At 41.6% G+C, this 12815-nt stretch overlaps 1 protein-coding gene across 2 annotated transcripts; it reads right to left on the reverse strand.

Annotated features, from left to right (window-relative positions):
- Nucleotides 1-131: 131 nt before the first annotated feature.
- Nucleotides 132-11600, reverse strand: hcfc2 (host cell factor C2). 2 transcript variants are annotated; one of them, XM_028571200.1, is made up of 17 exons: nt 11287-11600; nt 9466-9614; nt 9211-9371; nt 7938-8140; nt 7643-7727; nt 5950-6053; nt 5475-5705; nt 5103-5288; nt 4144-4208; nt 3567-3687; nt 3244-3300; nt 3097-3152; nt 2878-3012; nt 2538-2723; nt 1664-1961; nt 1498-1570; nt 132-1400 (listed from the first exon to the last, which is right to left on the reverse strand). In XM_028571200.1, the coding sequence occupies exons 1-17, from the start codon at nt 11450-11452 to the stop codon at nt 1391-1393; spliced, it is 2286 nt and encodes a 761-aa protein (XP_028427001.1). In that variant the 5' UTR covers nt 11453-11600; the 3' UTR covers nt 132-1390. The 2 variants fall into 2 exon arrangements, with proteins under 2 accessions (XP_028427001.1, XP_028427000.1); XM_028571199.1 differs by having other exon boundaries at nt 2878-3015.
- Nucleotides 11601-12815: the final 1215 nt, after the last annotated feature.

The following is a 12815-nucleotide window of genomic DNA, read 5'->3' on the forward strand; positions in this document are numbered from 1 at the left end:
CATACTGCAATACTCCATTCCATTAATTAATGATAAATCAGTCTTGATATCCAGAAACACTGCAAAAGGTAATGCACTTTGTTGTTAAACACTATGGTTACTGCTTTTACAAAAGCTGAATGCAAGCCATATTGTTCTACAGGTCCTGGTTTACAATTTTATTTGTCCCCAGTGAGAACAAATGCAGCTGCATTACACACAATGCATCTAAAATGATAATATGTGAATGTACATGAGTGAATTTGCTCTTGGAACAATAAAACACAGGACACAGGGATTGACTCTTATCTTAATTGTTATTCAAGGAAAATAATGAGCCTGCAGCTTGATCAAATGCATAATGTTTAATCTAAACAATACTCTGTATGCCTATCTTGACCAAATCTTCTTCAGCCACGGAATCTTTTTTTTTTATTAAGTCCATGAAGAGACGCAGCACTTGGTCTCATTGATTTGAGGTCTGGATATTAATCCCTCCATATGTTCCTTCACCACACTGGTTAAAAAGACCTGTAATAATCCAGAGTCCAGACATGATGGAGGAGGATAGGGAAGATAATAATCACACTTCTTGCCCACTAAATGGTGAGCGGGTCAAACCAGAGACAATAATAGTGTTAACACGCACATCTCTTCCTGTAATATCTGGGGCATTTTTGATACCTTTAATTCATATCAGAAACATTAGTAGTGCTCTGCTCTTTGGTTGCAGTCAGCATATATTTTTTGATTTGGATTTATTTTTTTTATGAGGAGAGATATTTAAAAAAAAGAAAACTCAAACTTGTAACTTGTAAACAATCTGTGAACAATTTGGTGGTAGTGATAATAAAGAATCATAAAACAACATATAGTGAACGGATAGTGAACATGTTTGTAGTCAACATGGTACAGTGAGAAAACACATTAACAAAGATCTTAAACCAAACCTGAATCACAGTAAATGATCTGAGTATATAACAATAACATTTTTACTGTAAAGATAACTGGTATTTTATAACCTCACTGTGTCAATAGGATTGTAAAAGTGGTCCACGCAAAAAAAAAAGTTTCATGCAAAACCACAACATACTGTATAAAGCAGCATCAGTGGCTGTTGCAATAAACTCTAAGGCACCTCCAACCTTTGAAGATTTTTTAAATCTTAAAATCATACTTGTAGTTTAGTCTACATCCTATTACTTAACAAAACATTGGTTTAACTAAAGTAGCCAAGTGGTCAATTTTCCTATGAAAATCTATTTACAAGGGAATAATTAATTACATAAAAAAAATAAATTAACAAAAATATCTAGCAAATTTACAACATCTGATTGGCAAACATTGCCACCTTCCTGAGAGCACATACTGTCTTTCCAAAACACGGTGCCATTGGTCCAAAACATTTTTTTTAGCTGGAGCTGCAAGAAAAAAGGAAAAGCAAGAGACAATTCAATAAAACAATTCCAAACTAAAAAGTGGAAAGAACAGAAATCATTAGGTCACTACTCTGGTTACCTGTCAGCAGCATCCTGGTCAGCCTCAGCATTGCTATCGGCTTTGGATGCAGACGTTCGCAATTTACTAGGATCTAAAACAGGAGGTTAAATCAAGTTGCCATCTGTCCACAAAAATATATAACGTGAAAAATGAGCAGAAACTTAAAACACTTGAGCTCCTCCACCTTGAATCCAGCGGATCTGCGTGGCTGGACCGTAGCCCTGCTCATTCTTAGCAGCGATGCGGAAGACGACAGCTGGCCGGTTGGAGGCCGAGCAGTCGATCTGGGCGTTATCCAGGTGGGCGGAGCTGACCGAGCAGGACATCTTGGTGCCGCGGTAGATCCTGATGAAGGACATCTGACCTGGACGCTCCGAGCTGGTGGAGCGACTCTTTTTCACCGCCATGTACATGGAATACTCGAGGATCCGGCCCGATGGAGAGGGGGGAGCCTCCCACGTAATGTTCACCGAATCGTTGGCCTGTGCGGAAAAGGAGTATTAGGGGGGAATGTGTGGAATACAGCAGCTCGTTCTTAATCCCTTCGCTTCAGGAAACAACAACCAACTTCGATCTAGCAAGCTACACACTGATAAATGGCAGGTTTTGAAGAAAATTTGGATTGTGCAAAAAGCCAGGCCAGCTTGGTTCTTTCGGTGAATGATTGTTAAGATTTACAAAGAATAAGTTTACTGCATTTACTCTCTAACTGGGGCGTTTTGGGTCCGTTTGATGGGATAGCTATAAAAGAAGTACACACAGCGATACACTGTTAACAGCAAATTACATGTAACCATGTATCCAGCTAATTTAAACAGCTCACATTACTGTATTGTGTGAACAGTTAACTTCATTTAAAAAATTGTATGTGGCGTTTTCTTTTGCGGGGTGCAAAAGACGATTGTGATTGGTTTAAAGAAATGCCAACAACCCAGAGTGTTTTTTTCTCCTATCCTAAAATGTATCTGTGGTGTAGCCAGACCTTAATCCACAGCGCTGTGGAGATAGGTCTGGCAATGTGAGAATATTAATTTATCAACAGCTCCTTGATATGTCACCTTGGTAATTTTGACGGCAGATGGCGCTCCAGGGAAACCAGGTTGGCATGTCTTGAACTCGCTGACTGGGCTGAAGTCTCCCTGGCCAAAGTAGTTGATGCCTGCAACTCTGAACCTGTAGGTCTGACCTGGAGCCAACTCCTGCTTCTCTCTGCTTTGGTAGTCAAGATTCCTCTGGAGGAAGGGCTAATGGGGAAAGCAAAGTATTGACAGAGAATGTGTGGGTGAGAAGACAGGAACAAATGGCATCTTCATGGAGTCCCAATCAATACCCACTATGTATTAAATAACAGTAAAACCAAGTCTTCAATGATGAAAACTGTCCAGAAGTCGTTTTTACCTCTTTAGCGTGTGACGACCGGCTGCTGATGGCTGCAGTCGCCTGTTCGCTGTCAGCGGGTAGAAAGTAGTGGCTGACCTCAGAGAAGAGTGCTTTGAACACACCAACGTCGAACCACACGGCTTCATCTGGATTCTGCTGGAGGTGAGGGTTTATAGTCTTAGCTTAGAGACCGAGCACAGTGGGAGCTAATAATTACTGTTCAGAAGTGGATCTGACCTGATGTGTAGGGGCGTAGAAATCAGTTTTCTTGTCAGCTGAAACAGGTTGTTCCTCTGTAAAAAGCAAAAGGAAAGCAAACGGTGAATCCCACTTCACAACGTGCTGCAGTCTGGTTCATCGCTGACATTTGAACATTGTCGTTACCTGGCTGGCGCTGAGCTGAGCTTCCGACCTCTGCTGCTGCTGTCTCCTGTCCAGCACCTACAACCAACACACATATAGAGAGCGCAAAAGGTCTGGGGATCAACAGAGAGCAATTCAGATTAAACCGTGAAAAGCTTGCGGTGTCTTGTTTCCCTCTCCGCTGTGTGGGAAAATAGAGCAAGGGCAACAACTGAGACAATACATTTATCGACGCAGCTTCACTTGCTTTAACGTGCCTACTGCATCTTTTATTGTCCCAAACAGTTACATTTGCGGAAGCACAAAAATCATCCAGCTTTGAATCACTTGACAACGAGGCTTACCGCAGCGTTTTGTGTCAGGGTCCTTCTCGGTCTCCCTCCCAGCACTCCTCCCTCCTTGTGCTTTGGTCTCTGCTGGGCCACTGAACAGTTTCGCTGTAGTTTCCTGCTGTGCCGAAGCATCCTGAAATTATGAGAGAAAGTAAAGTACACGACGTATGTCTTCTAAATAGGAAGCAGTGCATAAAAACGGTCTGGGCCTGCTTTAATATTAAACTCTGGGTTTTCTTTCTTTGGATGGTTAGGTTTAGGTAAGTTATTTTATACAAGTGCTCTTCTTTATTGTATTGGCAGGCTTTCTTTCTATTGTAGATTGGAGTATCTGCTAAATGCCTGAAGTGTATGTAACTAAAATATTCTAATAGGTGAGGTCATAGAATAGAGACTCACATCTAAATCTATAGACAGAAAATGCAGCCGTGTCTGATGAAGCCACTCTAAACATGCTCAGCGTGAATGCCTCGTCTCTTAGGGTGGTCTGCTGGTGGATTAGATATACAATTTAATACTAAAACAGGAGTGTTTTAGTACATGTAATCATCTTAGTTGACAGATTTAAGCGTGTTTAAGTCACATCTACCTGAACTGATGCTTTCGCTTCTTTATTAGTGGTTCCTCCGGTTGGAGGTTGAAGACACTGGACACCTGAGAAGGAGAGTTAAGCGAAATGTCACTGTAGTGCCAAACATATCTTTATAAAGTCCCTCACCCTGATAAACGTGCTGCAGATTCTCTGTCTCTTTTCCGTTAACGTATTTTTCAGGCGGTAAGACTGCTGTGTTTAGTAACCTCTATTTTCTTTCTATTCTTCAACTATTCCATGTAGGGCGCGGCAATATATTGTATCGATATTAGTCTCGCTTTGCCAGACCTTCATCCGCAACGCTGCGGAGGAGGGTCTGGCTAGTCCACACAGCAATCCGGGATGGGAGAAAAACGTGCTCTGGTTTATTGGCATTTCCTTAAACCAATCACAATCGTCATGGGCGGCGCTAAGCGGGAAGGAACTTGTTTTGGTTGAACGTGTACGTTCAAAAGTTGTTTTAGTCGTGCAACACATAGGAAGCGTTCGGTGACGGATATCCGGTGGGAAAAAAAGGACATACAGTGGAACATGGTGGATATAGACTATATCGACATTGAAATATGAGACTAGATATTGTCTTCAATTTTGGATATCATAATATGACACAAGTGTCTTATATAGTGATGTCATTTTCTTCACTTTTTTTAAATTCAAGTTTTTATTGAAAGTGATGTCCTTTTCGGAACTTTCCAGACTGTTTGAGCTATTCTATTATTTGTCTTTACCCACTTAGTCATTATATCCACATTACTGAGGTTTATTTGTCAAAAATCTCATTGTGTAAATATTTTGTGAAAGCACCAATAGTCAACCCTACAATATCGCCGCAATATCGATATTCAGGTATTTGGTCAAACATATCGTGATATTTGATTTACTCCATATTGCCCATATGTTTTTTTTTCGCTGTGTCCTGAGCCTCTTCTCTCTGAGGATACGTGCACTGTCCATACCTGCATTTTCTTTACCGTACCCGTCCAGTCCACCCGTTCCAGTTGGACCGACTGGTTTGGCTGGTGGAGGTGCAGGCTGGATCTGAAGGATGTAGCAGTCTGCTGCCGCCAGGGGGCGCCATGCCACATGAAGTATGCTGACTGTGGATTTGATGAGTAACACTGCCTCTGGGGCGGCTGGTCGATCTGAGGACAGAATACAGAATATTATATTGAAGAACTGTATTTGCTTTTTTTTTCCAGCACTGACAAAACATGTTCTGTCACTTGCTTCAAAATTTCACCAAAGTCAAGCAATCAAAATAAACAAGACTTCAGTGACGAATCACTTAAAGCATCTCCTTAACAGCTGAGCTCAGTCTCAGTTTTCACCTGTCTCCAGGTACCAGAGGTCCCTGCAGCAGACCTGGTAGTTCCAGCTCTTACGGAACCCGTCACGGCCGCTCCAAATGTAAAGCCTGGACCCGACAGTGGCAGCACAGTGGCCAGCCCTGGCTCTGGGCCTACAGGCGTACGGATCCTCACTCTGGGGTCCCTGGATCTGCAGCTGGGACTCGATATTGCCCTGCTGCTCTGGGCCCAGGTTCTGCCAGCTCATAGTGTCTGTGACAGAAAAACAGGGCAGCAGTGAACTTGCTGGCCTCTTAACAATGTAAAAAAAGCCTATGAGCTGAATAAAAAACAAGATGCATCATAACTTTAAGTTTCCCCGAAAGCGCAGCAGTCATGTTGACAAATCTGATGTTAAAAAACACCACATTTTGCCAATACTGAATCAATAAAGACGCTCTCTATGGATTCACCCCGTGTGAAAACTCTTTATATTTTTTAGAGAAAATGTACTGACCTAAGTTGAGTACAGTTAGGGAGTCACTGCAAATCCATTCAGTTCCTAAAGCATTGTGTTCGTCTGACTCAGGTACAGGAATCCAGCCACCAAAAACATACATCCTGCAAACAGAGGGACACACAGGACTTTGTCAAAGGCAAGCCAGTTAAAGTGATGGTTCGGAGTAATTTCACCCTAGGGTCCTTTGCACCATGACCTCGAGCCAAACACCCCCCCAGAAGCTTTTTTCAGCTGGGTCTAACATTGGGAGAGTTAGCGTAGAGTAGTGTTGTCAGCTGAATAGCTTAGCGCAGGGGCTAACGGACCCACGTTTGTATCTCGTAAATGACCCCACTAATAATGCCCGTAATGATACCAAACGTCTACTGTAGTACAAATAGGTTATGTACTCATAAAACGATGGACTGGAAAGTTTGTAAGTACACCAGAAGTTTATGAACACTTGCCTGGGGGGGGTCCATGGCTCCATGCTAGCAGCAAACTACATATAGCCACGTATAGCCACGCTTTCCAAAAAACAATTCTTCATCTTGTTTAACACACAACTTTAATGAAGCCTAGATTTTTTTTAATGGTATATGTTTATTTGACTCTCAAGTAGTTATAGTCTGATAGAACATAAAGAAGACCAATAAAAAAAATTGCCAATAAAAATGGTGCAAAGGACCCTAGGGTGAAATTACTCCGAACCATCAATTTAAGGTGTCACACACAAGCATAAGCAGTTTTGCCTATTTGGTGACATTTTTTGGGTGGTGCCTTCATGGTTAAATGCACTTATTTAAAGTGCTCATATTATGCTCATTTTTAAGGTATTTAGAGGTTGTACCAGAATAGGTTATAATATGTGGTTTAATTTTCAAAAAAACACCATATTTGTGTTGTACTGCACATTGCTGCAGCTCCTCTTTTCACCCTGTGTGTTGAACTCTCTGTTTTAGCTACAGAGTGAGGCATCTCACTTCTGTTCCATCTTTGTTGGGAGTCGCACATGCGCAGTAACCTAGGTAAGGACTACTAGCCAGTCAGAAGCAGAGTATGAGGGCGTACCATGCTAGCAGCTAGGCGAGCATTATAACGCGTGTTACAAAGTGACGCACGCTTGTCTCTGAAGTAAAGGCTGGACTACAATAGAGCTGTTTGGAGCAGTTTGTGAACAGTGTTTTCTGTTGGAGATGGTAAGTCCTTTTGGGGTGGACTTTGGGTTTTTTCACTTTGTAGACCTATAACATGCACAAAAAAGATATATAACACAATAAAGGAAAGGGAAAAAGCTAAAAAAACATAATATGAGAACTTTTAGTTGTTTTGAAAAAAAAAACAATAATAATAATAATAATAATAATAAGCTCTTTCTGAGCCTCTCAGTGCTGGCCTGGTGTATCCGGTACCTTTTTCTCGACCTCAACAGGGTGAAAAGGCGGTTACCCTGGTGGTTTTGATCTTTATTGTTTTTCTCCCTTTTTCTTGTAGCGCCCCCTCAGTGACGTGATGCGAACCACCAAGGTACTTGAAGCTGTTCACCCTCTCTCTTCCCAAATTCCACTCTCATCTTTTTAGTCCTGCTGACATTCATGAGTAGGTTCTCTACTTCTTTCAGGTATTTATATATTATATATTAATGTGATGCAATACAAACTACACATCTGCTTTAACAGAGATATGACACTGATAATGATGGATCCCTTACTTGTTTCCAATGACACTGGCAGAGTGAAGGCTTCTGGAAAGTGGCGTGAAACCCCTGGTTTCAGGCGTTGACCAAACCATTGTGTCTGAAGAAAGGAAAAGAATAATGATAAGGAAGTTTAAATATTACAAAGAGTTGTTTCTCACTACATGCAAATAAGCATTAGTTTTGTTTTGCAAAGTTTTGGATTTTATTCAAGGTACAGTAGCAACCAAAGGATGCAAAATGTCTCAATCTTCCCTTTCTGAAAATTGCAGACTTTATTATCTGTCATAAAAAACACAAAACGTCCTACCAAGGTCAAGCTGCCAGAGGTCGTCTAGCCGGCATCCTTGCATCCCTCCAAAGATGTAGAGCTTCGGGGAGCCGAGGCCGGAGTAGGCAACTGAGGTGTGGGACTCCCGTGCTGAGGGACCACCGCCCTTTGTCTCTGGAATGCTCCAGCCTCTTGCCCCCGATGACGACTGCAGCTCCAGCTCATAGAAGTCACACATGTATCTAAGATGGCAAAAAGTCAAACTCATTTCTGCAACCATCTCTTAGATAAAGGTTATATATCAAACTGTATAGTCTCCACGCCGGTTAGTGATCTTGGACTTGCACTAGCAACATGATCAAGTCACTAGAAGCCCACTCTGAATTTAAACACCAATGTAAAAGTTATACTTTAAACTAGAGGTGAAAAGATTAATCGATGCAACTATTTTTAAATCAATTTGCAAGATGAAGAATGCCACACATTCTCTGGTTCTAGCTTCTATATACAGAAGAGGATTTGCTGCTTTTCATTGTCATTATGTCTATAATCTACAATGTTTCATTTACGGGATTGTTCCGATGCTGCCGGAGGTTCTGCCGGATGTCCCTCATTTTCAGCCAGATGTCCCTCCGGTCGATTTGGGAAACATCCTCCGAGCTAGAACCAACAATCAAATTATATTGATCTTTTTTCTTTTCTTTTTTCAATCTCTTTATTGTTTTTTTCCAAGTTAGCAACATTTGCATAAACAAACAAAGTGTTGTACAGATAAGTGATACTATTGATCTTTTTTTGAGTAAAATTCTTATCACACCCTCGACATCCATTTTAATTCCAGAGCTCGCCTCCTTAAGTGCTCATGTTCCACCAAAACAAGTTCCTTCCCGAGGCTATTTTGCAGAGGCACCGGTGCTTAGCGTCGCCCAAGACGATTGTGATTGGTTCAAAGAAATGTCAATAAACCAGAGCACGTTTTTTTCACATCCCGGAATGCTGTGCGGGCGAGACTATGTTGTCATATATCATTGTGAACTGTGGGTTTTCGCTATTTTTTTATGTTTCATAAACAAAATTATTAAATCGAAAAAATGTTCTGCAGATTAACCAGTAACGACAAAGATCGTTAGTTGCAGCCCTAATTACAACACTAGAGTACAGGGCTTGCTAAATAAAATGTCAGTAAGAAGTTCCCACAACTACCCTACTCAACAAATCAAACAGAAACAACCACTCTCACCTGTTTTTATGCATCTCTGAAAAACACAGTGTCTATCAAATGTTATGGTTCTTGTGTGTATTTGCACAGTACCTTGGTATGTTGCCGTTGGGGTCTTCACTATCATTGGCCAGCCCTCCAAACAGGTAACACTTGTTACCCACAAGAGTGAAGCTGTGTCCAATCCGAGGGCAGGGAGGTAAGCCATTCCTGGGTGCTCTGGGCTTCAGCTTCTTCCACAGCCAGCGACTAGCCTGAACCACACAGAACCAAAGTCAAGATGTGAGAATTTTTCTTCACTACAGCACCAGGGTCAGAATCACATCTGAAGAACTGTGACGGCATTACCTGAAGTTCATAGAGGCTGTTGGTGTATTTCCCGAACTCAACCATGCCACCAAAGACCAGTATTCGAGTGCCTTCACAGACGAAGCCATGGGAAGCACAGCCGGGTGGGATGTCACCCCTCACCGCAGGCAGAAACCACTGCCTTGAGACTGGAACCATTGGCAGATTTCTTTGCATTAGACAAAACATCCTGGTGAATGCTGCCTTTTAGACATTTTATACACCCTGTTTGGAAACAACTCTCACAACCAGAGCTATTTTTGCAGATGGATAATTAGGGCTGCACAATTAACCGCAACGCAATATCGAAATCGCAATGTGAACTAGTGCAATATCCAAAGTGCAGTATTGGTTGAAAGTCAAAATATGTGTCAATATGTGCCAGCCTACAAATCGTATCCTACAGACTAAAGAAAAAATCTTTGTTTGGTACAGATCCTCAAATCACACTATAATCATTTTCATTTTAGTATTTTTCAATGAAAATAGGAACGATAGAAAAATTATCATTCCCTCCAATATCGTGAATCATATCGCAATATCAGTCAAAATAATGGCAATTAGATATTTTCCTCATATCGTGCAGCCCTAACAAATATTACCTCAAACACCACCTCAACAGGACCTTCATTACAAAAAGCATTACAATGTAATGGTCTTTATTGCAAAATGCCCTCCACAACACATCATTTATACAGTACAGCTATCAATTCACACCCCAAATGGGTGGAACTGGAGTGCATCACTTCAATATCAGATAAAAGGACCCTGAATAAACTGCATTTTGGACAATGACTGTCATCCACTCCACAGCACCATCACAAAGCAGAAGAGCATGATCAGCTCGAGACTACGCACACTGCCATGCACAACTGACAGACATTTGTCCCCAGGGCCATACAACTCTACAATGCTTCACAAACAGGTAGACGAGAGATACATAGACTTCTCTGCATAGTCTGTCTGCCTCTCCTCCCTCTCCACACTTCCACTACCTCCTATGACAATAGTTATGTACTGACTGTCCACTGGCCCGCTGTTAACTGCTTACACCGTATACACTGTTTATTGGCTATATTAGCCCATATGCACAACCCTTCCCTCCCTCCTCCCCCCAGCCTGGACTGAGGTCTAACTTAATACATGAACAATGGCTGTAACCCTCTTACTTCAAACCTTTAATATTGACTGTTGATTTGTCTATACGGTCTACGTTATTCCCTTATATTGCCCATATTTAATGCTGGTCTCTAGACTTTATCCTTGCACTATTGGACTTATTTGCACTACCACCATGACACACACTCTCATAGAGCACCTTACCATGCATACTGAATCACAGGGTCAGTCCCTGCCCAGTCACCGCAAGCGTCTCATGCTAATACATGCTGGTTTTTTTATTTAGTATCTTTTCTTGTCCATATTATTCATGCAGAGTTGTTATTTTATCATCCTGTTTATGGTGAATGTGGTGTGTGATGTATTTAAGCTAAGTTCTAACATTACAATGATTGCATAATGTTAACTTAGATAAAGCTACATTTAAGTGTGTTGCTTTGTCACACCTTTTACACTATCTGTCGGTTGATTTCGCTACGCTGACCAAACAAATGACATGACGCTCCCACTCCTAGTAAGTTAGCTAACGTTACGTGTTTTTGATTTGGGGGGTACTAGTGGCTAATATACCGAAATTATGCCTAAATAGTCGATTACTTTTTAAATGAACAACAAAAGTTCATGCAAAGGACTTGGTTTGGGTATGTTGTTAGACTCCTGTGCATGATAAAAACATTAGCCGTCCAGCTAGCGTTAGCTTACCAGTGTTGTAAACATGAAGGTCCTCCGCTATCCCTTCATTTCCACCGCCGAACACAACAATTAGCTCCCGTATGGCAACTGCTCGGTGTCCGTGTCTGGACCGCGGAATCACTCCCGTGGCGGAATGAACCTTTCTCCATTGCGGCTCCTTGGCACCAGTAGTCATTTTCCCGTTTGGGACCCTAAAGTTTGGCGCTGTTGTCGTTTCAAAGACGAGGGCGGGGCGAAGGAGGAATCAGGAAGTTCAACCAGAGAGGTGCCAACAAGGCAGGACGTCTCACTCTGCCTCGTTTACGTTTACCGGGTATCAAAAGTCTATGGAATGTAAGGGAATTGCTTCTTCTTCTTCTTCTTCTTTGGGATTTAAAGGCAGATTGCATCTTTAATGTTGCACTACTGCCATCTTCTGGAATTAGTTAACTCCTACAGTGTCCACTATGTCAGATTTTCCTCATCAGTGCTGTTCTCATTAGGAAGCTGACTGAGCATCTTCTGCCTTGTCCACTGTTACCGCACTCCAGTAGCCTATGTTCTTTACTTTTGCTCCTGTTAGCCCCTAATCGTTTAATTTCTTCCAACATGTCCTCTCTCTCTCTGATACATACAGTATTTCCTGCATATATCTGGTACCTCACAATGATCACAAAAACCACTTGGATGCTATAATGTGATGTGGGCTGTTTAGATGTGTCCAATAGTCAACCTGCTTATTGTTACTTGCTTTTTTCCTACTTCTTAACATACCTACTCCTTTTTGGATTGAGTGTAAATGTCTCCATTTTATTGCATTAGGCCTATTCCAACGCTGTTGCCACTGTTGAGTTACTTTTCTTCACACTATGCCTTTTCCCTCTGGTTTTGATTGGAATTTAATGTTGACTTTATAAGGGAATTACAGATGAGTTTGGTGAATAAATAACTGGAAAAGAAAGAGAGAACTATTTGCTGATTCTAATAAATAACGCTGACGATGTCAAAAGAGTTATCTCGGCATGGGCTAGGGAAATACAAATTTAAACAGACGGTGTTACAAACTGGATACAAGGATATTTACAGAGCAGGCGCCCAGATAGCTCAGTTGGTAGAGCGGGCGGCCATGTGTAGAGGTTTACACCTCGACGCAGCGGACCCGGGTTCGATTCTTGCATGTCATTCCCCCTCTCTCTCCCCTTTCACTTCTTCAGCTGTCCTATAATTAAAATGCCCAAAAAAATAATCTTAAAAAAAAAGGATATTTACAGAGCAAAGCCTTACAAAAGAGGGATATTAGATGGTGCTTGAGGGGACTCAAAGTTGGGGTAACTCTGCTGCATAGACCATTATATTTTTAATCTATCTCGTGGCAGTCCCCTAACTTTATGAAAGTTGAATACTATATTTAGTACCCATTTTAAGATGTTATGTTTTCCTGACAATTGTAAAATATCAACACATCAGATGTTGAGATGGCCTTTGAACCCACATTATTAATAGTCACAACATAAACAGGATAGTCCATAGTGCAGAAATGGTTCATACAGATCTGTCTG

This window comes from Perca flavescens, chromosome 23 (assembly GCF_004354835.1).
Source record: "Perca flavescens isolate YP-PL-M2 chromosome 23, PFLA_1.0, whole genome shotgun sequence".
NCBI classification, from domain to species: domain Eukaryota; kingdom Metazoa; phylum Chordata; class Actinopteri; order Perciformes; family Percidae; genus Perca; species Perca flavescens.

What these genes read in the sequence shown, in the direction of transcription:
- hcfc2 (XM_028571199.1), bottom strand. Translation starts at nt 11,452, where the DNA reads ATGACTACTGGTGCCAAGGAGCCGCAATGGAGAAAGGTTCATTCCGCC. An exon ending in CCCAACGGCAACATACCAAG is followed by an intron (nt 8,141 to 9,210) that starts GTACTGTGCAAA and finishes TTGCCATCTTAG; the next exon opens with ATACATGTGTGACTTCTATG. An exon ending in GCCAGTGTCATTGGAAACAA is followed by an intron (nt 6,054 to 7,642) that starts GTAAGGGATCCA and finishes CTCTGTTTGCAG; the next exon opens with GATGTATGTTTTTGGTGGCT.